Below are 26,620 nucleotides of genomic sequence, written 5' to 3' on the forward strand. Positions count from 1 at the left end.
TTCACCATGTTGGTCAGGCTGGTCTCGAGCTCCTGACCTCATGATCTTTCCGCCTTGGCCTCCCAAAGTGCTGGGATTACAGGCTTAAGACACCATGCTTTATGAGTTTTCTAAGTCCCGACAGCCAGTAAGTGGGAGCCAGGTTTCCAATTCAGGTTTGTCTGTACCATCCCACATCTTCTCTGAGCTTCAGGTTCCTCATTTGTAAACTAGGAACAATAATATCTAATTCATAGAGGTTTGCAGCATTTAAATTTTTAAAAATGCAAAACACTGGGAGCAGCCTGGCACACCCATAGGTGTTCCTCATTTGCCAAGGTTCCTTTTACTTGACCTCAATGCTCCCAGACCCAGCAGTGCAGAAAGAGAGATCAAGAAATCAAGGAGGTGAAGTTTTTAAATAGTAGGAAAAGCACAGAAAAAGGAAAGCCAACTTTGAAATCATCTAGACCATTCATTTTTAAACGTTTGGTTAAACCAAAACAAAAACAAAAACAAACCTTTCTTCAAATGAAAACTCATGCAAAGGGTGATGTGAAAAACACCAGTTGAAAATTCTGGGTTTTTGAATGAGGGGTTAGAGCCGAGTGGTACAAAGAGGTAACATGCCTAGTTCAGGTCTGTCTGGCTAGTGGCAGAGTCAGAACGCATTTCCAGGTCTTCAGACTCCTAATGCCCTCACCAGCACCTCTGAGAAACTGAAGCAGGGATCCTAAGACAGTCTTAGTGTTTCAACGGCCAAGGGGGCTAGGCTGATGGATATAATTATTGTCAGGGCATACTGCAAAGAGAAGAAGGACTCCCTAAAATGTATTACAGGTGCTGATACCACATCCTGCACAAATGTTCCCTCTCTTGTTCTCACCCACACCCATCAACCAATACCAAATGTCATCCTAGACTTGGGGCCGTGGGACCTGTCTACCTCTCCCCGAGCTGTAAGCCCCCTGTTTAACACCATCCCATACATATTAGACATATGGGTATTTTGGAAGAAGAGTAGTTTAATTGTAACTTTTGTTGTTAATGTTTTGCACCATGTTTAGAAACCCAGTCTGGCTAATTTCACATGAAAAATAACCTAACACTCTTAACTTGACGGCTGAGTGAAAACCCCACTTACCTAGGGAAGCAATATGAATGCTGAAATTATGGGTTAAGAGACTCAGAGACCTTTACTGGTTTTTTGCTTGCTTTAGGTGTAAGGGAAATATACAAATAAAAAATGGATCACACCCCAAAGCTTCAACACCAAAAATAGCTTGCTAACATACCCCACTATGAAACCAAAGACAAGAAATTAACTACAAATAAAGACCCTGCACAAGGCTTTGGTCCTGTAAAAACATCCAAAGAACAAGTCTATTGGCTGTATTCAACCTACACTGCAGTTAAAGGAACATAAAGGCCGGAGTGCCATATATCCTCCAAACAACCACGCCAGTTCTCTATCAGGGGTTCTTAACAAGGGTGAGCTGGCTGAAATGAAAGAACGGGAATTCAGATTTTGGATAGGAGTGAAGATCATCAAGATCCAGAAGGATGACAAAATCCAATCTAAGGAAATTAAAGATCACAATAAAATGATATAGAAGCTGAAAGACAAAATCACTGGTGTAAAAAAGAACCTAATGGATCTGACAGAGCTGAGAGCTAAGAAACAAATTATAAGAATTTCACAAAGCAATCCAAGTATTAATAGCAAAATAGACCAAGCTGAGGAAAGAATCTCAGAAATGGAAGACTGGCTTTCTGAAATAAGACAGTTGACAAAACTTAAGAAAAATGAATGAAAAGGAATGAACAAAGCCTCTAAAAAACATGGGATTATGTAAAAAGGTCAAATCTATAAATCACTGGCATTTCCGAAAGGGACAGGGAGAAAGTAAACAATTTAGAAAACATTTCAGGATATTGTCCATGAAAACTTCTTCAACCTTGCTAGAGAGGCCAATAGTCAATTTAGAAAATACAGAGAACACCTGCAAGATTCTACACAAGAAGATCATCCTCAAGACACACAATCATCAGATTTTCCAAGGTCAAAATGAAAGACAGAATGTTAAAGGCAGCTAGAGAGAAAGGACAGGTCATCTACAAAGGGAACCCTATCAAGCTAACAGCATGCTTCTCAGCTGAACCCCTACAAGCTAGAAAAGATTAGGGCCTATATTCAATATTCTTAAAAAATATCCAACCAAGAATTTCATATCCAGCCAAACTAAGCTTCCTAAGCAACAGAGAAATAAGATCCTTTTCAGATAAGCAAATGTTGAGGGCAAGAGAAAGAAATAAAAGGCATCCAAATAGGAAAAGAGGAAATCAAACTATCCCTGTTTGCAGATGACATGATTCTATATCTAGAAAACCCCATAGCCTCAGCCCAAAAGCTCCTTCAGCTGATAATCAACTTCAGCAAAGTTTCAGGATATGAAATCAATGTACAAAAATCACTAGCATCCCTATACACCAACAGAAGCCAAGCCCAGAGGCAAATCAGGAACACAGTCCCATTCACAAATGTCACAAAAAGAATAAAATACGTAAGAATACGGCTAACCAGAGAGGTAAAGATATCTACAATGAGAATTATAAAACACTGCTCAAAGAAATCAGAGATGACACAAATGAATGGAAAAACATCCCATGCTCATGGATTGGAAGAATCAATATCATTAAAATGGCCATACTGCCCAAAGTAATTTACAGATTCATTGCTATTCCTATCACACTGCCAGTGACATTCCTCACAGCACTATTAAAAGAAAAACTATTTTGAAAATTTATATAGAACCAAAAAGGAGCCAGAATAGCCAAGGCAATCCTAAACAAAAAGAACAAAGCTGGAGACATCACATTACCTCTCTTCAAACTACGCTTCAGGGCTACAGTAACAAAAACAGCATGGTACTGGTAAAAACAACAACAAAAACAAACAAACAAAAAAGACTCATAGACCAATAGAACAGAATAGAGAGCCCAGAAATAAGGCCACACACCTACAGACATCTGATTTTTGACAAAGCTGACAAAACAAGCAATGGGAAAATAACTCCCTATTCAATAAATGGTGTTGGGGTAACTGGCTAGCCGTAGGTAGAAGATGGAAACTAGACCCCTTTCCTTACACCATATACAAAAATCAACTAAAGATGGGTTAAAGACTTAAATGTAAAATCCAAAAGTATAAAAATCCTGGAAGACAACCTAGGCAACACCATCCTGGACATAGGAACGGGCAAAGATTTCATGAAGACGCCGAAAGCAATCTCAGCAAAGGCAAAAATTGACAAATGGGATCTAATTAAACTTAAGAGCTTCTGGACAGGAAAAGAAACTATCGAGGGAGTAAATGGAAAACCTAGAGAATGGGAGAAAATATTTGCAAACTATACACCTGAAAAAGGTCTAATATCCAGTATCTATGAGGAACTTAAAACAAATTTACAAGAAATAAAAACCATTAAAAAGTGGACAAGGGACACTAACAAACACTTTTCTAAAGAAGACATGCCTGCGGCCAACAAGCATGTGAAAAAAGCTCAGTGTCACTGATGGTTAGAGAAATGCAAATCAAAACCACAATGAAAAATCATCTCACACCAGCCAGAATGGCTATTTCTAAAAAGTCAGAAAATAACAGATGCTAGCAAGGTTGCAGAGAAAAGAGAACACTTATAGTTGGTGGGACTGTAAATTAGTTCAACAACTGTAGAAAGCAGTATGGTGATTCTCAAAGAGCTAAAAACAGAACTAACATTCAACCCAGCAATCCTATTACTGGTGATATACCCAGAGGAATATAAATCATTCTACCCTAAAGACACATGCACATAAATGTTCATTGCAGCACTATTCACAGTAGCAAAGACATGGAATCACCTATATGCCCATCAGTGACACATTGGATAAAGAAAATGTGGTACATGTACACCACGGAATACTGTATAGCCATAAAAAAGAATGAGGTAATGTCTTTTACAGGAACATGAATGGAGCTCAGGCCATTATTCTTAGAAAATTAACACAGGAACAGAAAGCCAAATACCACATGTTCACACTTTCAAGTGGGAGCTAAATGATGAGAACTCATGGACACCAAGAAGAGAGTAACAAATACTGGGGTCTACTTGAGGGAGAAGAGTGGGAGGAGGGAGAGGAGCAGGAAATACTAAGTGTTGGGTTAGTACCTAGGTGACAAAATAATCTGTACGACAAATCACTGTTTACATATACCAGAAACTTGCACATGTACCCCTGAACCTAAAATAAAAGTTAAAAATTAATTAATTAAAATAAAAACGTTCTGAAAACAAAAAGAGAGAGAGACTCAAAGACACCATTTTCCTCCCCTTGACTATGTACCTTGAAGACTGATTAAGACATAGGTACCCAGGCAAAATCAGGAGTGAGTGGACCACATTCGTGGATAGGAATTTGCACAGCTTGCTCCTAAATGCTCATTTTGTCACATGGACTGTAGGTCAAAACCTGTTCATTATGTGGGCAATGGAATTTATCTCACCTTGGGTTTCTCCCCAGCCAGTGATGAAACATTCGGTCCGGTCAGCGACCACATAATTTGGGGATGGCAGACAAGCTGGAATTACTTTGTCAGTGATGATGGCAGGACTGAAAGAAAAGCATCAGCAGTTATGTTTGACTGCTCTGCTGGCAGCTGCAACACCCACAACCAGCCATCCCTGCCTTGAGGCCCCGGAGCCCTCTGAGCTGGCACTGCCTTGCTTCACTGACACAGAACAACGTAGAACACAGAGTTTCACCCTCACATTTGCCTATGTTTGCCTAAGGACTACACAGACATAAGGTTTCATTTGAAAGGCATCAGTTGCATGCAAGATACTGCTGGTGGCCTTCACCTTTGAAAGTAGGGGTGACAAAGGTGCACTTCTCATGCATATTCTGTGCACAACTGGAATCTCATGCCGAGTGCGTCCTTTCATATTAACCAAGTAGGGCATTGATCCATCCATGGAGTGTCTGAGATGCCACCAAGAGGCTGTAAAATTGCAAATGCATTGTGTGCCCAGAGCAACTTGCTCCATCCTTGGATCCTCCACTTCCTCCTCAGTGAAAGTTGCTACACCATAGTTGTAAGAATACAGTAAAATACTTGATACCAAATGAAAGAAGATTGGAAATAAGCCTCTTGCTTGAACAAAATGGTATTGTGTTCAAAGAACATTAATATACTTTAGAGTCCCAGGGACTTTCAAACATTGGAGCTCTGGTTTTTAGACCTGATTCTACTTTAGTAAGTTCAAGGGGATAAAGGATTGGAAATGAGAAATGCCCTATTCTGATCAAGAATCATCATTGTCACCAACTTTGAAGCAGGCACATTTTCTGCTTTTGAGCATCATCAGAAGGCCCAGCCTGTCGTGCAGACGTCCTCACTCTACGGGTTCCCTGGTGGAACACTAAATGCCCTAGGCTCTTGGAGAGTGGGGATGTGGGGTGGGAACTCTAGACTTGAAATGTATCAGCCTATCAGAGAACTCCAAAACCCAAAATTTCCAAATTACTTGTTCAAACCATCAGAACACCACAGCTCTCTGAGGACCATGAGGAACCTTCTACTTGCACATTTGCTGGGTGGGGAGGACACTGGAGAGCACAAAGGAAATCAGCTACTGTTTATAAAGGCTGAGCTGGAAAGGCTCTTCTCTCCTTCTGGAGTGTCAGAGCATCCCAGGACATCACCCCTCAGTTCACAGACCCAGAGAAGTTGCCCCGGGATTGTGGCCAGGTCCAGGAGAGCAGCTCAGGCTCCTGCCCCGTGCCTTCCCATCCAGGCCATGCTCATCCCTGTCCATGCCGACACCCTGTCTTCCAGAGTTGCTAGCACAGCGAGCACCCTGCGTGCCTTGTCACCTGTCCCAAATCTGCTTCTCCTACAAATAGCTGTTTCTTAGCTGACTCAGCTAGTATCTGGCTCCAAACAGCACTAACTTAATAAGTGACATAAGCAAACGTATCACTTTGTCAGGCTTAATGAAACAACATTTCAACAGGAAAGAGAAAATCAAATCAAAGAAGACAATAATAATGTAATTTGCACTTATAAATTGTATTTGTGATTTTTTTGACATTGTGAAGTTTTTTTTTGTTTTGTTTTGTTTTTGTTTTTGTTTTTGTTTTGGTACAGGGTCTTACTCTGTCTCCCAGGCTGGAATGCAGTGACATGATCGTAACTCACTGTAGCCTCAAACTCTGGGACTCAAGTGATCCTCTTGCCTCAGCCTCCCAAGTAACTGGGATTACAGGCACCCACACCAGACACCCAGCTCGATGTTGTGGTTTTTCAAGTGCTTTGAAATAAGTACAGTCTTATTTGATTCTCTTAAACATATTATGATGAAAGGAGAATTGTCATCCTGGAATAACTGCATCGTTCTCTCATCATGAATGTGGATGAACTGGTGAACATTAAGTGAGTTTTAGGGGTAACAGAGTACCTCATATTTCAACTTTTTCCACATGAGAAAACTGAGTCCTGCTGCCTTTCTCAAGAGCACAGCTAGCATGTGGCAGGGCCGGGGTTGAAGACTGATGCTGTCCCCAAAGCCCTTGAGCCTTTCATGTGATAGACAGCCCCTCCCCACTGCCATGCAGTGACCATGACCCATAAAACCCAGACATAAAGCAACTATCTTCACCAGCATAGGGTGAAGACCACAGGTGAGCGAGTACCTGCTTAGCTTTAGCAAGGCAATATCTGCTCCTGCGGGCTCCGAGAACATCTTAGATACTTCTATTTCCTGAACATGTGGTTCGAGATGCTTTTCTTGGTGTGCACCCAGGATGACCTTGTAGAATGAAGGCCTTGGGGACCTAGAAAAGATGAGGATGTCAAGAGCAAAATACGGTCCGGCCCCTTCAGGTAACCTCTGTGCCGTGAACTTGATGCTGTCTCCCTGACACCCTTGGCTACTTAGAATTAGTGACTTCTGAGTGGCAAGAAGCAAAATTCATTATTTGCTCGAAACAGGCAGTTAAGGAATGTTCTCAGGCTGTTTGGGTGGAGACTGATGCCTATGGTAGTGAACAGTTCTATTCTGCAGTTTATTCACGCCCACAAAATCATCTGTACTGTGTCTTTCCTCTGCAGTTTCTCTCTAGAAACCCTTCCTCTCTCCCTTATCCGATTGCCCTGGCCTGGTCCCTAGTGTCACAGCCAGAAAAGGAAGGGAGGAAGAGAGAGAAAGGAAAGGAGGGAAAAGAGGGAAGGAAAAAGTATTTAAGACAAAACCTCATGTCAATTGTCCCCTAAACATACTTCTCCAAGCAGTGGGCAGCAGTCAGCACCCACTCTGGGGATATCAAGGTGCCTCCACAGAAGTGCATTCCAAACCTAGAAAGAGGATTTAGTTCAAATTTTAGTCAAATTGATACTTTGTTCTGCTCCATTGTACAGAAAACAGACAGAAAACGTGTCTTTCTGACACGTTCACTTAATTTTGACCATGTTCATATTCCCAAAGGAAAGGACTGTAAGCCCAGCATCAGGACGGTAGTAACTTTGACCAGTGCTCCAGGAGTGGGATTTTTCAAAAGGGCCCATCTATGCCACTTTTTCTGATGCTTTGGGGAGGCACAGGCACAGCCTGTCTACGGGAGAGCAAAGCTAAGTGACTCAGCATGAAGCTCTACAGTAGTGACTTCCACCCCACAGCCCAGGACTCCAACAGAAGCGACCAGCCCAAGACCTTCCCCCAAGGTCTCTTTCATTTTTACGACAAGATCTATGCAAAGTCTGATGAATCACTCTTCAAGGAGCCAGATGTGATTCTGAACAACAGTGACTCATGGGGGTCTTCTGATCTAACCTGAGGAACTTTGCTTTTGAGGAATGTTTCCTGAATCACTTACTTTCTAGGACTGTGTGGGCAGGTAATAGCTCAGAATACTGGTGTGAGCCACTTGGAACCAGATTGTAATGAAGAGGAATAGAGACAGGAAGTGCATGATGACAGCATGTTGATAAGTCAGTGAGGATGTAGACCACCACACAGTTTAGGAAGGAATGAATCTGAGCTATGTGGAATGTGAAAGCTCTGTAGAGCAGGGAGTTAGTAAACGACAAAAATCAACTCAACAGCAGAGTGAAATGCAATGCGATCAGGTTTGTCGATGGCATTTCACAAACTTATGGAAAGGAGTCTCTTTACGGGAGAACAGCAATTGAGCACAGGTGTCCTGGTGTAGAAATGAGATGAGGAAGCAAAACAGGCAGGCAGATGGGCCTGTTTCCTACGCATGCTTCCTAAGAGATACCCAAAAAAACAGAACTTATGAAAGGCATGTTCCACTGAAACAATACCCAAAATGTCCCGGTTCCCTGGGATTGGACTGATCACTCTTAATTTATGGGGATCATGATCTAGAATTTTTTTATGTTTGTGAATGGATGAGTAGCCTCTGAATTGAATTCAATGATTCACAAAAGTGTCCAGAGAAAAAAAATCTGTGCCTGTGATAGACTGTAGATAATTTTGTCCTTGCTCTCCCAACCCAGAAAGTGTCACATTTCTAAAAACTTCCCTCTCTTTTCATCTGACAATGAGACAGTGGATATCCATAGAAATCCTCGAAGCATCTTCAATATTTTCCAGCAATATTGGAACTTGGTGTAAATCACTGTGCCTACAGATTTTGATGGAGCTGCCCAGATCAAGAAAAAGACAGCAATTTTGGCCATTTTCACAGTAGAGAACCTATAAAAATATATGTATTTTAATATATATATTTATATTTAATTTATATATAATATATATATAATATATATAAATATATATATATATTTCAATTTTTGTAGCTTTTTTCCCCCTTCAGAAAACTTAGAGGCAGGTACTGATGCCTTAGCTGTGTGGGTTTTGTGTAAATGTAGAAGGGTTTTGTAGGGCTTACATGGAGGGACAGTATAAATCATTTCTGGGCCTGTTCTTACCTTGTTCTAAGACTGATTTGCCAGGGCCAGGAATGTGCGTAGGCCACACACCCCCCTACAATCCTTCCAGAACATTTCTTCGGCTCCACTTGAGGCTTCCCACAATCAAATGAAGAGGATGCTGTGGCACAAGGTGGGAAAGAAATCCCATTTGAGACAAGGTAGCAATTTTGTGGTGTAAATCGAGACAAATTCCAAGCCCTGAGTTTTTGACATCTCAAAGGCCAAACTAAATAGTAAAATCATAAGCATCTTTTGGAATATTTTCTCTAAGTTTCAAAAGTGGTAGTAGACAACACAGGACCCTGTCTTTTCAAGAAAATAAAAGCACTTTATAATTACTTTGTTGGAGAAGTGATCAAACAAATTGGTATAGTTTAGCATCAGAATGAGATCTTTTCTGAGAAGACCTTGATTGGGACAAATGGTTATTTGTCATTGTTATTCTGACTCCATGCAGTATGTTTAGAACACGATGTCATCCTTCCCATAATCATCATCATCACCATCACCATCTAAACCATGTAAAGTTTACTAAAAACCATAATTGTCATCACTGCTGAAAGGCAGAAAGTTTTCTTTTTCCATGTGAGTCTCTGTGTGTGCATGTGTGTGCATGTGTGTATGTGATTATATGTAGCAAGGATTACTGTCCTAAGTTGAAATGTTGCCTTCTCTCAGCCAGCTTCAGGACAGCTCCTCTGGGGAGCCTCCCATGACTAACTGACGGCCGTGGGGGTGACTTAAACACATGTGCCTTTATTCTTCTTTTCCTCTTCCCTGCCTTCTCTCTGCAGCCAGCCCACAAGGTCTCTGGAGGTAGGGACAGTGTCCCATCTTTGGTATCACCCACCAATGCCTACAACAGTGCAGGGGCTACAGAGGGTGTTCAAAAATGCTTCTCTGTTGTCTCCAGCCCTTCAAGGTCTTCAGAAATATAAATGTTAATATTATTAATAATTATTCATAAATTATTAATAACAACTGTAAGAGGAAATTCCTTCCCAACCAACCAGAGATTCTATGCTCTAGTGAATCTGGAACCTGGATTTTCCAAATAACTACATTTGCCATGGGCTGTTCTGAGAATCTGTCTGTGGAAGACTTTTTAAAAAAAGAAACAAGGCGTAGAATGCAATCGTCTTCTCTAGTGCTGAGCTCAATTTCTGCTAGTATGCCTTACATACAGTAGACATGCATCATTGTACTAAAAGAGTAACTACAGAAATAATGGTACCCTGCTCCTACTATTCAAAACAAAACTGAACGTTTCTATTTATTTTTACTTATTTATTATTTGTACTGTATATGTTGGTGGAAAGGAAATAGTTATTAAAATCATTCACCACCGGAGGTTCTAGCTTTCTCAAGTATGAGTCATGTCTGAATAAACCACATCCTTCTGTGTGAAACAGTCCTCAGGATTTCCAAGTGTCTGGTGGGAACCCTTCTCACCAGGCTTGGGGTTAACCTCACTTGTCTCACATCAAGGTAAGGTGGGGGACCTCACAGTCCTTTGGGAAAAATCTTGTTCCCATTCTTTTTTTTTTAAAATTATTATTATACTTTAAGTTCTAGGGTACATGTGCATAACGTGCAGGTTTGTTACATATGTATACTTGTGCCATGTTGGTGTGCTGCACCCATCAACTTGTCAGCACCCATCAACTCGTCCTTTATTGTTCCCATTCTTCCTTCTTTCTCCAGTCTCTAAGAACCTGATTCTTGTACATCCTCAGTGTGGGTGAGGACACCAGAATTGCACCGGGGAAGCTACAGCACTTCCCTTCCATGGGAGTCAAAGGTACATGAGTCCCAGGCACGGTAGTGGGGTCTGAGGCAAGAAAGTCAGTCTGGGCTCAACTTCAAGGCAGCCTGTCAAGGATAGAGAGCCCGGGCAGTGAGAGGCAGTGGCATGTACCAGATGGGGCCAGAAGTGGAGAACTGGAACTGACCACATGGAGGGACTTTGAGATAGAGGTGCCACCAAGATGCTTCTGCAGAACAGACAAAAGCACCCACTCGAGGAAAAAGTCAGCTATTAACTCACACTAAATCCAGAGAACACTATGCCACATTACAATAATACTGGCCAAGTAGAGTCTTTCCTATCATCCTAACCCCTCCTTCCTCCCTCTTGCTCTTCCTAGGAGTGGCCCAAATGTGATGATGGGCAGTGTGGCTCTCATGGTCTTCATCACTGCCCTGTACCACCTCCCCAGGCAATCTTGGGATGCTGGTCTTCAGTGGAGTTGGAGGCCAAGCTCCTTCCCCCAGCTCAAGGTCCCTCCACATGGCAGACCCAACCACAAGCAACCGAGTTATGCATAGGAGAAGTCCAGGGTGGCTTTCTGTAACTAGGACAAATTGGTCAGCAGAATGTTAAATATGGGACAATTCCAAGTAGCTTCCTTTTTTTTTTTTTTTTTTTCAGAAATACCCATGGATTTGTTATTCTAATTGTTTAAGAACTAATGTCAACTCCCTTTCCCCTGATCCAAGCCTCATACTCCCAACAAAAGTCTCAGAACAGTGAGGAAGGAGCCTAACAAGCAGTCTGTAAGCTATGTCACTAATGTGACCTGTGAGTAGTAAACTTATGAGAAAGGCCATCTGGGGCTAAAGAGCTGCACTACCTTTCACTAATTCCTAGGATGGCCATCTGAGGTTTACAATGCGCATTACATGCTTACCTGTTTCCTGCTGTTTGTATTTTCTTTCTTACTTCTCCGTGGAAGGGGTACTTTTTTTTTTTTTTTTTTTTGAGACAGAATCTCACTCTGTGGCCCAGGCTGGAGTGCACTGGTGCGATCTCGGCTCACTGCAAGCTCTGCCTCCTGAGTTCAGGCCATTCTCCTGCCTCAGCCTCCCGAGTAGCTGGAACTACAGGCACCCGCCACTACACCTGGCTAATTTTTTGTATTTTTGGTAGAGACGGGGTTTCACTGTGTTAGCCAGGATGGTCTTGATCTCCTGACCTCATGATCCGCCCACCTCGGCCTCCCAAAGTGCTGGGATTACAGGCGTGAGCCACCGCGCCCGGCCGGAAGGGGAAACTTTTTCATCCGAATGACTCTAAATGTTTCATGCATCCCACGCTAGACATGGCAGCACTCAGTGGGACCATCCTGAGGCTGACTAATTACCTCTAAGCTTGCTCTTTGGGAATTTTACATTTATTTTATTTATGTGTGTCTGGGGTGATGGGCAGGTGTTCCACTAACAAACGTGGGCAGTAGTAGGGCAGGTTCAAGATACCCGTGCTGAAGAGTGGGGTCTGGTAGAGAGGGCAGCCATCTCCTCCCGAGAACCACTCCGCTCAGAAGCCCTTTTCCTTTTTTGTTGCAAATCCATGTTAAGGAAGCAGTTTCCTTACCAAAAAGAAGGCAACCTACCACACTGAGGGACATCACAGTAGTCGTAAAGTTTTCTTGGATTTGTCGTGTAGCACCAGGGACCACCTGCATCACCATCAGGGTTACGGCAGTACTGAAAACAAGAAGGCATGTAAGCTCCAGCTCACATGGGGCAGGAGAGGGAGAAGGTGTTCTGAGGCTCGTACATTTCATGTCTATCCTTAGAAGACATAAGGGAGTGTTTCTTTTCCCTTCCTTCCTTTTTTCTTTTTCTTTTCTTTTCTTTTTTTTTTTGAGATGGAGTCTCGCTCTTGTCATCCAGGCTGGAGTGCTCAGTGGCACAATCTCAGCTCACTGCAACCTCCACCTCCTGGGTTCAAGCGATTCTTCTGCTTCAGCCTCCTGAGTAGCTGTAACTGCAAGTGCGCACCACCATGGCTGGCTAATTTTTGTGTGTGTGTGTATATTTAGTAGAGACGAGGTTTCATCATTTTGGCCAGGCTAGTCTCGAACTCCTGACCTCAGGTGTTACACTTGCCTCAGCCTCCCAAAGTGTAGGGATTACAGGTGTGAACCACCACGTCTGGCCTCTTCTTCCTTCCTATTATTATTATTATTGTTATTGTATTTTTTTGGCAAAGTTATTTTTTGAATGCTCTAAAGCCGTCCGTCCTGTGCCCCTGTTCAAAAGGAGTCATGAGGCCACACCCCTGGACAGGGAGTGGTGACCCTGAGGGGTCTTTGGGGGCTGGGTCTCCCCTTCAGGAGCCTGACCCAGTGGAGGTCTTAGAGCCGAAGGACAGTGGGACATCATTGATGTGCATTGTCCCTGGAGGGCACTGTGCTCTCCTGCCTGATGAAGCCTGTTTGCTGTTGATTCAGAAACATTTATTTCCATGCATTGTGCACCCTCTATGGGGCAAGACACAGAAAGGCAGTGTTGTCCTTCCCTTCATATGATACTGTGATAGAATAAGAAATGTGTATTTGGTCTCTGCCCTCCCAGTTCCTGACACAGAGCTCCTAAATCCCTTGGGAGTTCCTGAGTGAAGGGAACATCTTTTGTTCAAATGAAGCAACTCTTGGTGGGTTCCTGGATAGCCTTAGGATGGGGCTGGTTGCCAAGGGAACCAACCATGTGATCGGAGGGTTGGAACTGTTCAGCCCCCTACGTCCATCCTCCAGGGAGGGAAGAGGAGCTGAAGGTGAGCTGGTCTCCAATGGCCAATGATGTATTCAACTGTGCCTCTGTAATGAAGCCTCCATAAAATCCCAGCAAGACTGCACTTGGAGAGCTTCTGGGTTGCTGAACACTTGGAGTACCAGGGGCTTGTGCACTGAAGAGGGCATGGAAGCTCTGAGCCCCTTCTCACATGCCTTGCCCCGTGCATCTCTTCTGTCCGGCTGTTCACTGGGATCCTTTGTAATATCTTTTATAATAAATGGGTAAAAAAAAGTAACATGTTCCCCTGAGTTCTCTGAGCCACTCCAGCAAAGTAATCAAACCCAAGGAGGGTCATGTAGAAAAACAGATTTTTATCCAGTTGGGCAGAAGTACAGGTCACAGCCTGGAACTTGGGACTGGCATCTGCAGTGGGGCAGTCCTGTGGGACTGAGCCTTAACTTACGGGATCTGACACTGTCTCCAGATACAGTGTCAGGACTGAGTTACATTGTAGGACACCCAGCTGGTATCTGCTGGAGACTTGTTTGGGGCGTGAGGAGAAATCACACCCATCTGGTGTGAGAAGTGTTATGTTGCATGGGTGTGACAGTGGGGGAACACAGACACTTTGGTTTTCCTTATATCTCAGTCTTCCCTCTACACAGGCCCCAAAGTAAACCATCGCAGGGAATGCACGAGGCTAAGGGAAGTCCCATGGTGACCTGATGGCCCATCCAAATCTTTTCTAGAAAAATCTGACTTAAACTTCATAAAGGGCAACTTTGATTACCGGAGCCTAGCATACAAACACTAGAAACTAGAAACAGTGCCCAATAATGGAAACTTTAAAGAAATGTCACTAAAGGGAAGAGGCCTGAGAACCCTCACATGCGTGGAGGTTTCCTGGCCTGTGCTGCTTGTACTTTCCATACTAAGGCCTATTATATTCTATCTTAGCCCCCGATGCCTTTCCAATATTTTCTTCTGCCCCCTCTCCCAGCTTACAAAAAAGAGCAGTCCAGGCAGATTTTCTGTAATGCAGAACCAATTCTGTTTGCAAAGATTGGTGAGCAAGAGGCAAAAGAGTCCAAGTGAAAGTGGCTTACGTTTTTTTCCAGACCTGCCCGTGGATATGTCTCTGGAGTGAAAATGAGGTGGCTGTGGGGCTCCTGGGCAGCCCATTCCTGGCATGGTGTCCCAGTAACAGTGGTTGCCTTCTTGCCTCGGTATCTTTTCCCATTCCCAAACATACAGTCTGTACAGGGGGAAAAAATGGATGCTTATGAACAGCCGCATAGACCCAGGATGATATGGAATCAATACAGTCATGTCAGATTTCTCTAGGATGACAGAATCCGGGGCCACATTCCTCAGAAACTGCAGTGCTGAAGACTGCAATGAACACTGCCCACCTTAAGAAATTACTGGAGATGCTTATTGGCTTGGAAAGAATCACACATATGGCAGCATAATAGAATAGGAATTTGGACTGGGACACTGAGATAACCCATTTTAGAACAAGGTGAGTGGTTAAGTTGAGCACCCTGGAGGGTTTGCACCTGTCCTAAAGGCACAGCCCACTCACGTTGTGCCAAAAGTCACACCTCTGCCTCCTCGAGAGAGTGCACTGAGGCTTCCTTCCACATGGCCAGACCCTCTAAAAACATTTGATTTCCCATGTAGCATGGAAGGCTTCTGCATCAGTGGGATTTTCCATGGTTTTTCATCCCAGCGTCCAAGTGTGTAGATGTCTAGCCACAGATTTCTTACCTTCCTCGGAAGGAGTCTCTGCATCTGGAAGTTGGGCAACAGGCGGAGGTGCTGCAACACTCCCTTCTGTTCCTGAGCATTTTTTCAGGTTGCAGTACTCCCACCTGACGCTGGGGTCCGTGGTAAAACACCAGGGACCTTTATCGGCATCTGGATTCCTGCAGTAGTTCATTGTCAGGCCACTGGAAATTCCAAAACAATAGAGGTCACAAGAGGTGGGAGAATATTCAGGGGCACCCAGGACCCTCTACGTTTTGTTCTAACAAAGTGTTAACAAGTGGCTCTGAAATAGGTGCAATAATGTTGTACCAAGCACAAATGGTCCTCAACTTCTGAACAACTGTGTACATTTCAAAGGCAGATTTTAATTTTTATTTAAAAAATCAAAAGTAGGATATGCTCTATATTAAAAACTCAGATCATACGTAAATCTGTAAATAACAGGATCAGAATATCCTCCTCCCACCTTCTGCCAAATACATTTCTCAGGAATAACAGGTACAGATTTTAAAGTGTATATTTTATATTTTTATGCACATAAAAATGTATCTCTAACTGTTTAGCTCTCTGTATTTCTCTCTGTAGGACTATATTGTGACATGTGCATTGGAACTAAAATATATTTCTCCAAGGAGGAAATGACATCCAAGATGGTACCACTCCCGGGCCAGTCACCTTACTCTAAGTACTCTTAGTGTAACTAAAGGGCTCTACTTTTACTATGAAAAACAACCATGAAAATAGTGTTACTGTCAATACCGTGTCAGGTGTGTCAAGTGGGTTTGTTTCTGCAAGACTTATCAAAGCCGCCCTGGGAAACTAGCTCCCAGGCAGGATGCCATTTCTTTAGGGTGGGTTCCTGGGCAGGACATCCTCTCCTGCTCTCAGTCCATCCTCTGCTGGCCACAGTCACTCCAGGTCTGAGGGAATGGGTGATGAGTTGACAGAACAGTGGGACTCAAGACATAAAGGGAGACTGCTGGGTAGACTATGGGATCTGAAGAGGTTGGGCAGCTACGGAGGAGTCCGAAAACAAGGGAGTAAGAGGCAAAGCAGGCGAGGACCCCGGGCTGGGAGGATCTTGGAGGATGTGCTCCCCTTCATGCCTCCCAAGAATGTTGCTCCAGCCTCTCAGTATCCTCACATTCATGACCTGTGACTGTCTGAGAAAACGGGAAATGTATTATGTACCATGGGAATGTAACATTGTCTCTCTAGAGACTCTGCACATGTGATCTAGTCTCAAGCCCAGACACCCCATTTGAGGAAGCTCGTAGTCCAAGCAACTGAATGTGTTAAAAGGCTGAGCACTTGAAACAGATTTCCACTCTTTTCAATTGAAGTATACTTTTACATAGTGTGAAATGCACAGATTATTATTATTATTATTATTATACTTTATGTTCTAGGGTACATGTGCACAAAGTGCAGGTTTGTTACATATGTATATATGTGCCATGTTGGTGTGCTGCACCCATTAACTCGTTATTTACATTAGGTATATCTCCTAATGCTATCCCTCTCCCCTCCCCCCACTCCACAACAGGCCCCGGTGTGTGATGTTCCCCTTCCTTTGTCCGAGTGTTCTCATTGTTCAATTTCCACCTATGAGTGAGAACATGTGGTGTTTGGCTTTCTGTTCTTGTGATAGTTTGCTGAGAATGATGGTTTCCAGCTGCATCCATGTCCCTACAAAGGACATGAACTCATCCTTTTTTACGGCTGCATAGTATTCCGTGGTGTATATGTGCCATATCTTCTTAATTCAGTCTGTCATTGATGGACATTTGGGTTGATTCCAAGTCTTTGCTATTGTGAATAGTGCCACAATAAACATATGTGGAAATGCACGGATCTTAAATGTCGTTTGGTGAGTTTTGATGATCACCTATACTTGTGTAACCCACACTCCCATATGATACAGAACACTTCCAGTACTCTAGAAACACCCTATGTCAAGGCTCATTCAATTCCTGCTACCCTCTTTCAACTGCCAGAGGGAAATACTATTGGTTTCTTTCACCAAAAATTCGTTTTGCCTCTCCTCAAACCTGATATAAATGGACTGACACAGAATATACAATTTTGTATCTGCCTTCTTTCCTTAATACAATATTTTTGAGTTCCATCCATCCTATTTGAGAGGGTCAGTCACTTCTTCATTTTAATTGCTTAATAATATTCCATTATATGAATAGATCACAAATTATTGATTCATTTTCTCATTGATTGACATTGTAGTTGTTTACAGTGTGGGGTTATAAGAACTAGAGCTGCTGTGAATATTCTTGTAGATCTCTTTGTGGACTTCTGTTTTCATTTCCATGGGGTAAATATTCAGGAATAGAATTGCAGTTTTGTGGGGTAGACTCATATTTATTTAACTTTACAAAAAACCAGCAGACTGATTTCCAAAGTGGTTGTACCATTTTGTACTTTAACCAGCATGTGAGAGAGCTGCTCATTCTCACTCCACATCAGTGACAGCACTTATTGTTGTGTCTTCTTAATGATACCCATGCGCATTAAGTGTTGGTGACATCTCGTGATGGTTATAATTCTTATTTCTTTGATGGCTAAGATGTTGAGCATTTTTTCGGATGCTTATTGTCCATCTGTCCATCATCCCCAGGGAAATTTCCTATTCAATTCTGTTGCCCATTTTAATTAGGTTGTTTGTCCTCTGAGTGGGAGAAACGTTTATACTCTAGGTACAAATCATTTGTCAGATATATGGATGGAGAGGATTTTCTTCCAGTCTGCTACTTACCTATTAATTTTTTAACAATGACTTTTAATGAACATAATTTTCATTTTATGAAAGCCCAAATTACAATTTATTTTCTTTTAGCTCTAGTGTTTTCCGGGTCCTGCCTGAAAAAAATTTTGCCTGCCTCAAGTTTGTGAAAATATTATATATTTTCCTGGAATTGTTTTATTTCAGCTTAAGTTTTAGCTCTTACATTTAGATCTAGCAGCTTTTGCACATTAATTTGGGGTGGAAAGTAGAAGTCAAAATTTGTTTTTATTTTTGTTTTCTAGATGGATATCCAGTTGTTTCACAATGATTTTGGAAAAGATGTTTTTCCCTATTGAATTGCCTTGTCACCTACACAGAAACTAAATTTATCATGTATATGTGGATCTGTTGTTGGACCATCCATTTCTATATCTGTATACTTTTTTTTTCCAGTACCACATATCTTGTTTACTGTGCCTTTATAAGTCTTTACCTTTGGGTAAGTAAGTCCTCCAACTTTTTTCTTCTCTTTAAATATTGTCCTGGTGATTCTAGCATATACGTTGTCACATTAAAAAAAAAAAAAAAGACTGCTGAGAATCTTCCTGGGTATGGGCTGAATCCAAAGATCAATTTGGTGAGAAGTGATATTGACTCTCTTAACATATAAGCATGATATATCTTTATTTAGATCTTTTAATTTCTTCCTTAACAATTGGGAATGGGCTGAATTCAAAGATGAATTTGGTGAGAAGTGATATTGACTCTTTTAATATATAAGCATGATATATCTTTATTTAGATCTTTTGATTTCTTCCTTAACAATATTTTTTAGTATGCAGTATATAGTTCTTGTGCATATTATGTTAAATGTATCACTAAATATTTTGTGGTTTTGATACTATTGTCAGTGATATTGCTCTGTCATTTTTATTTTCCAGTTGATTATTGGCAATGTATAAAAATACAACTACTTTTAATATATTGACCATGTATATACTTATGTGTTCTCCAATCTTGCAAAATTTAATTATTAGTCTTCAGGACTCTCTGCATTCATTAATTAAGCTTTCCGTGAATATAGGCTGTTTTACTTCTTCCTTTCCAAACTTTAGGCCCTTTCTTTCCTTCCTTTTTTTCTCTCTTTTTGTTTTGTTTTCAGGTCTTACGGCAATGGTTGTGACCAATGTAGTAAAATGCTGATTAGAAGTATCGAGAGCAAACATATTTTTCTTATTCCCAATCTTAGAGAGAAAACATTCATCTTTTGCCATTAAGTTGATGTTATCTAGAGGTCTTTTGTAGATGCCCTTGATCAAGTTAAAGAAGTTCCAGTCTATTCATAGTTTGTTGAGACATTTTATCATGGATGAGTGTTAAATTTTGCCACATTTTTCTTCTGCATCTATTGACATAATCATATGATTTATCACTTTTATTCTGTTAACGTGTTGGATTACATGGATTGTTTTGTACATGTTAAGCCAGCCTTGGATTCTTGAAGAGAAGCGTCACTTGTTTGGGATGTTCATCATGTTAATGATTAAAATTTTGTTACATCTTTTTATGTTTATGTTCACAACACATAATGTGCTATAGTTTCTCACAATATCCTTGTCTACTTTTTTACAACTAGTTTTTTTTTCTCACAAATTGAGTTGAGAAGTGTTCCCTTCTCCTCTATTTTCTGTAAGAGATTGTGAAGAATTGGATTTTTTTAAATAATAAAATTTCTAATGATGCCATCTGGGCTTAGAGTGTTTTCTGTGGGAAGTTTATTGATTTATTAATATATATTAACCTGTTAAAGATTATATACACATGTTGCCTTTAATAGATATCAGGTTGGTTAGAAATTCAGTTTATTCAGTGTCCAATTTGCTTATTTGTTTTTCTAAGAATTAGTCCATATTATCTAGGTTATTGAATTTGTCAACATAAAGTTGCTCTCGATATTTGTTTATTAGCTTTAATATGTAAAGGATCCTATAGCAATGACTCTTCCCCTTTTTCACTCCTGATGTTGATGGTGGTGCTCCCTCCTTTGTTTGTCATCAGTTTAGGCAGAGTTTTATCAATCACATGGACCTTTGAAAAGAACCAACTTTCTGTTTCACGGATTTACTCAATTGTTTGTCTATATTCGTATACACTGGATTTCACTGATTTTCATTCTTTCTCTTCTTCCACTTACCTTGGATCTCACTTGCTTCTGCTTTTCTAGATTTTTTAATTTTCTTAAATCAACAGTTCTCAAAATTTTGGTCTTAGGACCCCTTTAACTCTTAAAAAGTATTGGGAATTCTAAAGAGCTTTCATTTCGTAATATATACTATGAACATTTATTGCATCCGAAACTAAAAATGCTTTTAAACATAATAGACAATCACACATTTTATTAGCCATCAGAGAGATAATGTGATCAAACATTATGTAGCCTCTGGGAAACTCTACTGTACACTTATCAGGAAATGAAAGTGAAATGGTAAATAAAATCTTTTTTTCTTTAAATTTTAAAGTGTTTTAACCTCATAGACTGTTTCTGAAGGGATCTCAAGAGACTTCTGCAGGTTTCTCCAGACCATACTTTGAGAAATGCTACCTTAAGTCATTGATTTTTACATGTTCCTATTTTCTACTCAAAGCATTTAAAGTTATAAAACCCTAAAAACATTTGCTGCATCATGCAAGGTTTGATATATTGTATTTCTACTATTATTCAGTTCAAAACTTTTCTAAATTCCTTGGTGATTTCTTCTTTGAATTATGAAGTATTTGGAAATGTGTGGTTTCATTTTCAAATATTTGATAATTTCCCATTTTTTTTGTTATTTATATCTCATGTAATTCTGTTTTGCTCAGAAAACAGACTCTATCATTTTAATTCTTTTAAAACTATTGAGACTTGCTATAAGGCCACACATATGGTATATGTTGGTGAATCCTCCATGCATACTTGAACGTGTATTCTGCAGTTTGGCGTAGTGTTAAATAGGTTGACAATTTCCTTTAAAACATATATATTCTTTCTGATTTTTTGTGTATTTTTTCTATTATATTTTGTTTGAGAAGATGTATAATCATACGGAGAGAGACATTAGGATATCTCCAACTCTAATTGTGGGCTTATCTGTTCATCTCTTTAGTGCTGCCAGTTTTTGCTTCATATATCAGAAGGGTTCCTATGACAGTACAACCCATAAGTCTTAAGGAATAAACCTTTTTTTACTTAAGAAATAACTTTTTCATCTTGGTATTATTTCTTGTAGATTACTTTGGGATTAACATTCCACTCCAGCTTTCTTCTGATTCTTATTTTCATGATACATCATTTTCCACACTGTTTTTTGAGCTAGCTCTTTACAATTAAAGAGCATGTATGGTAAAAAGAACATAATTGGGCTTTGAATTTTATTCCGCTTAACAATCTCTGCCTTTTATGTGCAATGTTTAATGCCTTTATATTTCATATAGTTAGGAGTATATTAAATATACTTTCAGTTCAGTTTAAGTCTACCATAATGCTATGTATTTTCTCTCTTTGCCATATCTTCTTCATTCTTTTTTCTTTCTTTCTGTCCTTTTGGATAAATGGAATATTCTTATTATTATCTATTCCTCTAAGTTTAAATTTTTTTAGTTGCTCTAGGATTTACAATAACCCTTTTTAACTTACCACCTTCTACCATTTGTTTATATTATATAACTTCATGGATAATGTAATAAACTTAGAACAGTAGACTTCCATTTATCTCCTACATTATTTATGTGACTATTTAAAATTTTTTTACTTTTACATACGTTAAAATAGCAATACATTGCTATCATTTTACTTTAAGTAGTCTATTATTATCTTTTTGTTTGTTTGTTTGTTTTGAGTCTCGCTCTGTCGCCCAGGCTGGAGTGCAATGGCACGATCTCAGCTCACTGCAACATCTGCCTCCTGGGTTCAAGCGATTCTTCTGCCTCAGCCTCCTGAGTAGCTGGGATTACAGGCATGCACCACCATGCCCAGCTAATTTTTTATTTTTAGTAGAGATGGGGTTTTACCATGTTGGTCAGGCTGGTCTTGAACTCCTGACCTCATGATCTGCCCAAATCGGCCTCCCATCAATTATCTTTTAAATAAATTAAGGGATTAAATATAAATATTTTACATTTGCCATTTCCAGGGTTCTTCATTGCTTAGTATAAAGTTCCCATCAGGCACTACTTTTCTTCTACCAAAATAGATTGCTAGAACATCTTTTATTATATAAGCCTAGTAATGAAATATTCTCTTAGTGTTTTTTTTTTTTTTTTTGCTGGGGGGAGGCAGAATATGTATTTATATAACATTCATTTTCAAGGGATATTTTTGCTGAATATAACATTCTATGTTAATCCTTTTTATTTTTTTTTCTATCACTTTAAAGTTGTTATCTGATTGCTTCTGACCAGCATAGTTTCTGACGAGAAGGCATCAGTCATTTTTACCACTATTCTTCTGTGTAAACATATGTGTTCTTTTTCTGGCTTCTAATAAGATTTTTCTTGTTGCTTCAAGTGTTTTTTCTGTCCTAATATCTCTTTTCTCTCTTGTGACTTGCTTTACACATATATGAAATCTTTTGATATTTTTGATATTTTCACAGGTACTCTTGAAGCTCTGTTTCTTTATTTTTTCAATCTTTGTATGTGTGTACTGCAGTTTGTATCACTTCTATTGAATTATTTTCTAGTTAACTTTTTCTTCTGTAATGTCTAACCTGATGGTAAGTCTATCCAGTAAATTTTTCACTAAACATGTACATTTTTTAGTTATTCAATTTCCTTTTGGCTATTTTATAATTTTCCTCTGTTGATATTATCCATTTGTTTCTTGCATGTTCATGTTTTCTTTAAATCCTTGAACACAATTATGATATGTATATTTCAAATCTTCTTGCCAATGTCTTCATTTCTGGGTCTGTTTGTATTGAGTGCTTTTTCTCCTGGTTATGGACCACACTGTCTGGTAAAGTTATAAATTTAGGTCACACATTGTGGATGCCACATAACTGAGCAACTTGATTTTGTTGTTTGCCTCTAAAGAGGGTTGAATTTTCTTCTGGCAATCAATTAACTTACTTGGAGATCATGCTGATTTTTTTAGACTTGCTTTTCAGCTTTACTATACTCTTTCTGGAGTGGACTTTATTATAGGAATACACCTAATCCTACTTCCAAACTATGGCTTTATGTGGTGACTACCGAATGCCCAAGATATTCAGCGAGGTCTGTCCTCTGACTGGTCAGAACTCAGATATCCCCAGTGCTCTGTGAGCTCTGGCATCTCCATTGAACTCACTGTTCCCCTGCGGTTTTTCTTTCCCCAGCAGCTGTTCTTTATCCTACTTTCTCTCTGGAACCTCTCCCTGTGCATATGCAGCTTTCTATGTAGCCAAAGACTTGAGGACTTTTCTATGGACATTCCTGGAGCTCCTTTCCTCCACAAATCCTTTCATGTTATTACTTAGCTTAGAAAATCTCAGTTGTTTTAGTAATCCCAAACTCCAGTCTCCCTCCTCAGTTCAGCAAGACTGCGGTGGTCGGCTTGGGCTTCATCTCCTTGTTCTTCAGCCCAGGAGGGGTCTCCAGGAACAAAGCTGAGGGTATTATGGGGTTGATTTCATTTGATTCCCTTTCTAAATTATCTCAGTTTATCTGTTCTCCAATATGTAAAAACAGTTTTTTTGATATATTGTATACTCATTTATGGAAGAAAGGCTGTCCTTGTTAGACCTGGTTTTCTGTTCATCTAACAGCCTCTTTTGCTTTTCAGCATCTGTGTATCCTGCTTTTGTTCTTCATCTCCCAGCAACCCATATCCTTTCAGACCACTGGGTGCTCAGGACCCACTGTGTTTATACAGATCAGTGTGTGTATATATATATTTTTATGCTATATATATTCTAATATGCACACATATATGTGTACATATATACACACATATATGATATACAAGTATATCATAAGTATATACAAGTATACATATACAAGTATATACAAGTATATGATATACATATATGTGTGTATATGCACACATATGTATACATGTATATGTGTACATATATTCATACTTATATAAAGTATATAAAGTATACATACTTGTGACCCAAGACAAAAATAGCAAATTCAACCTTCATTTCAGGGGTTGGAGGTTAAAATGATAGATTTCTATGGTAGAAATATTGCACTGATATTTAGTGGGCATTGTGGAATGGTACTGTTTCTAAGCATTTGCTCATATGCACTCCTGAGTTTTCAATTAATGTGACCTCATCACCTGCAGATATCCTCCTGCTTCCATAAAACTACTCAGGAAATATAGCCAGCCTAAAATTTCTCTTCTCTCAGGCCCTTTCTTCAAAAGCAAGGTTCTTGAGACATTTTTCTACACATTCTGGCTCTAAGAGAAATTTGGTCCTAGGAAGTTGGCTTGAAGCATGAAGCATGGCTCTTTTAACAGAAATTTCATTTGGCTGAAGCCCCTCTTACAGTAAAAATCAAAGACATACGCATTTGGGTAGTTTTCTGGGGTCCTCTGATGCCAGTGTGGTGTCATAGATGACCAAGACTGACACTTCTTTCCTGTGACAGTGATGGAGGATGTGCCTCGGTAGCTCTGCCCATCACCATGGTAGCACTCCTGGACCACAGGGGTAAGCTCAGGTGGTGCTGAAATTAAAATAAAAGAAATCAAGCTTAACAATTACTGAGAAAAAAAGAAGCGTGAAGCAATTTATGACAAAAACAGTACAGTAGCCTCTGAGAATTATGACTGTTCTCTTTTCTGTATTAGCAGACAGATTAACATAAAAAATAGATTTATAGCATTTTAGAACATTAATAAGTTCTTAGTAATATTTCATTTAAAACCTGGGTGGGAAAGAACAGATAGAGTACTTAAAATTGGAAACTGCACTTATGTGCAAGCTCTTTTTTATGGATCTCTACTGAGTGTTCATGAGAACACGAGGGCAGATGAGAGGAGGATGCATTAGGCAGTGCAGACTGTGAATGGTGAGTGGCTGTCAGTCGGGGGCAGACATGATACCTTTGCACATTTCTCTAGATCCTTCCCCAAACAAAGCCAAAGACCAAAGCTTCTGGGTGATAGGGCAGGAGATGGCCCTGCATCTAGGACTGCAGGCAAAGATCCACAGCTTCTCAGAGAGTGGTGGAGCCAAATATCTTATTCCCTTGGAGAAGTTATAGGGAATCCTCTTGTGCCCAACATCCTGCATTGCAATGAAACAGAAGCCTACTACTCTTTCTTTCCAAACCCACCACAGGTACAAGTTTCATCAGAAGGAGGCAAAAGAACACTGAAAAATCACTGCTTTCAAAACCAAGCTGTGCTCAACTGGTCTAAGAGGGAGGTAGGCCAGGGAGATAAGTATTCTCCTATGTCCACCAAAAAGTGAGCACTCAGTAACAAGAAACAGCCCAGTGTCAGTGGGGTTAGATTATGTGTATGAAGATATCTCCTCTGTAGTGCAGGCATGCAGTGACTGCTGAAATCTGGAGAAAACTCTTCAGCACCCCAGGCCCCACTCTAAGCAAAAGATAGAAGCAGCACATCACTGGAGGAATTTATATCTGTTTTGCACTTAAGGTAAAGCTAGCAATCCCAAATCCCAAATTCAGTTAAACTAGTGACTACATTGACTCAATTATCCACAACATATATTTGCAAGAGAAGGGTGTCCGTTTCAAAGTATAAATAATATTTACTGTAACCTCTACTGTTCTTCTATTTATAATGTCTGGTGTTTGATTAAAGAATTACAAGACACACCAAAAACCCAAGGGGGGAAAAAGCCACTGTTGAATAATAAAGCAATCCAGAGAAGTCAGACTTACAGAAGATGCCATCTGGAAGCTATCAGATTGGGATTGTGTGATACCTACGTTAATATGTTAAACGATCTTGTCGTAATGGTGGACAATATGCATGGATAGGTAAAGATTTTCAGCAAAGAGATAGAAACTATAGAAAAGAGTAACATGAAAATGCTAGAAAAAAAAGTCACAACATCAGAGATGAAGAATTCTCTCAGTGGGCTGAGGAGATGACTAGACACAACTGACAAAATAATCCATAAACTTGGAAATAGTTACTAGAACTTATCCAAACCAACACACAAAGAGAGAAAAAGAGTTACTGAAAAAGAAAAGGAGAACAAGCTTACAAGATTTATGAAACAACATGAATGTTCTAACATGTGGGTACTTAGAGTCCCAAAAGGAAAATACAGAGAGAGAAAAGTGAAAAAAGAAACATTTGAACATATAATGGCTATGAATTTTACAAGGACAATGAAAATTGACAATCTAGGCTGGGCACAGTTGCTCACACCTGTACTGTCAGCACTTTGGGAGGCCAAGGTGATGGATCGTCTGAGGTCAGAGTTTGAGACCAGCCCGGCCAACATGGCAAAACTCTGTCTCTACCAAAAATACAAAAATTAGCTGGGCCTGGTGGCACATGCCTGTAGTCCCAGCTACTCAGGAGGCTGAAGCAGGAGAATCACTTGAACCTGGGAGGTGGAGGTTGCAGTGAGCCGAGATTGCGCCACTGCACTCCAGCCTGG

The 26,620-nt window shown here is 40.3% G+C and overlaps 1 protein-coding gene across 2 annotated transcripts in view; it reads right to left on the reverse strand.

Annotated features, from left to right (window-relative positions):
- The window catches only part of PLG (plasminogen), a 55,867-nt gene that overhangs the window by 10,899 nt on the left and 18,348 nt on the right, over nt 1–26,620 (reverse strand). For both annotated transcript variants that reach the window (XM_011975912.1, XM_011975911.1), the window contains exons 10-17: nt 24,542–24,701; nt 15,263–15,444; nt 14,599–14,747; nt 12,367–12,460; nt 8,972–9,092; nt 7,301–7,375; nt 6,715–6,855; nt 4,526–4,632 (exon numbers count right to left, since the gene is read on the reverse strand). In XM_011975912.1, the coding sequence (XP_011831302.1) occupies nt 4,526–4,632; nt 6,715–6,855; nt 7,301–7,375; nt 8,972–9,092; nt 12,367–12,460; nt 14,599–14,747; nt 15,263–15,444; nt 24,542–24,701 (1,029 nt within the window). The remainder of the gene's footprint in view (nt 1–4,525; nt 4,633–6,714; nt 6,856–7,300; nt 7,376–8,971; nt 9,093–12,366; nt 12,461–14,598; nt 14,748–15,262; nt 15,445–24,541; nt 24,702–26,620) is intronic.

Source organism: Mandrillus leucophaeus, unplaced genomic scaffold, assembly GCF_000951045.1.
Source record: "Mandrillus leucophaeus isolate KB7577 unplaced genomic scaffold, Mleu.le_1.0 Scaffold160, whole genome shotgun sequence".
NCBI classification, from domain to species: Eukaryota; Metazoa; Chordata; class Mammalia; order Primates; family Cercopithecidae; genus Mandrillus; species Mandrillus leucophaeus.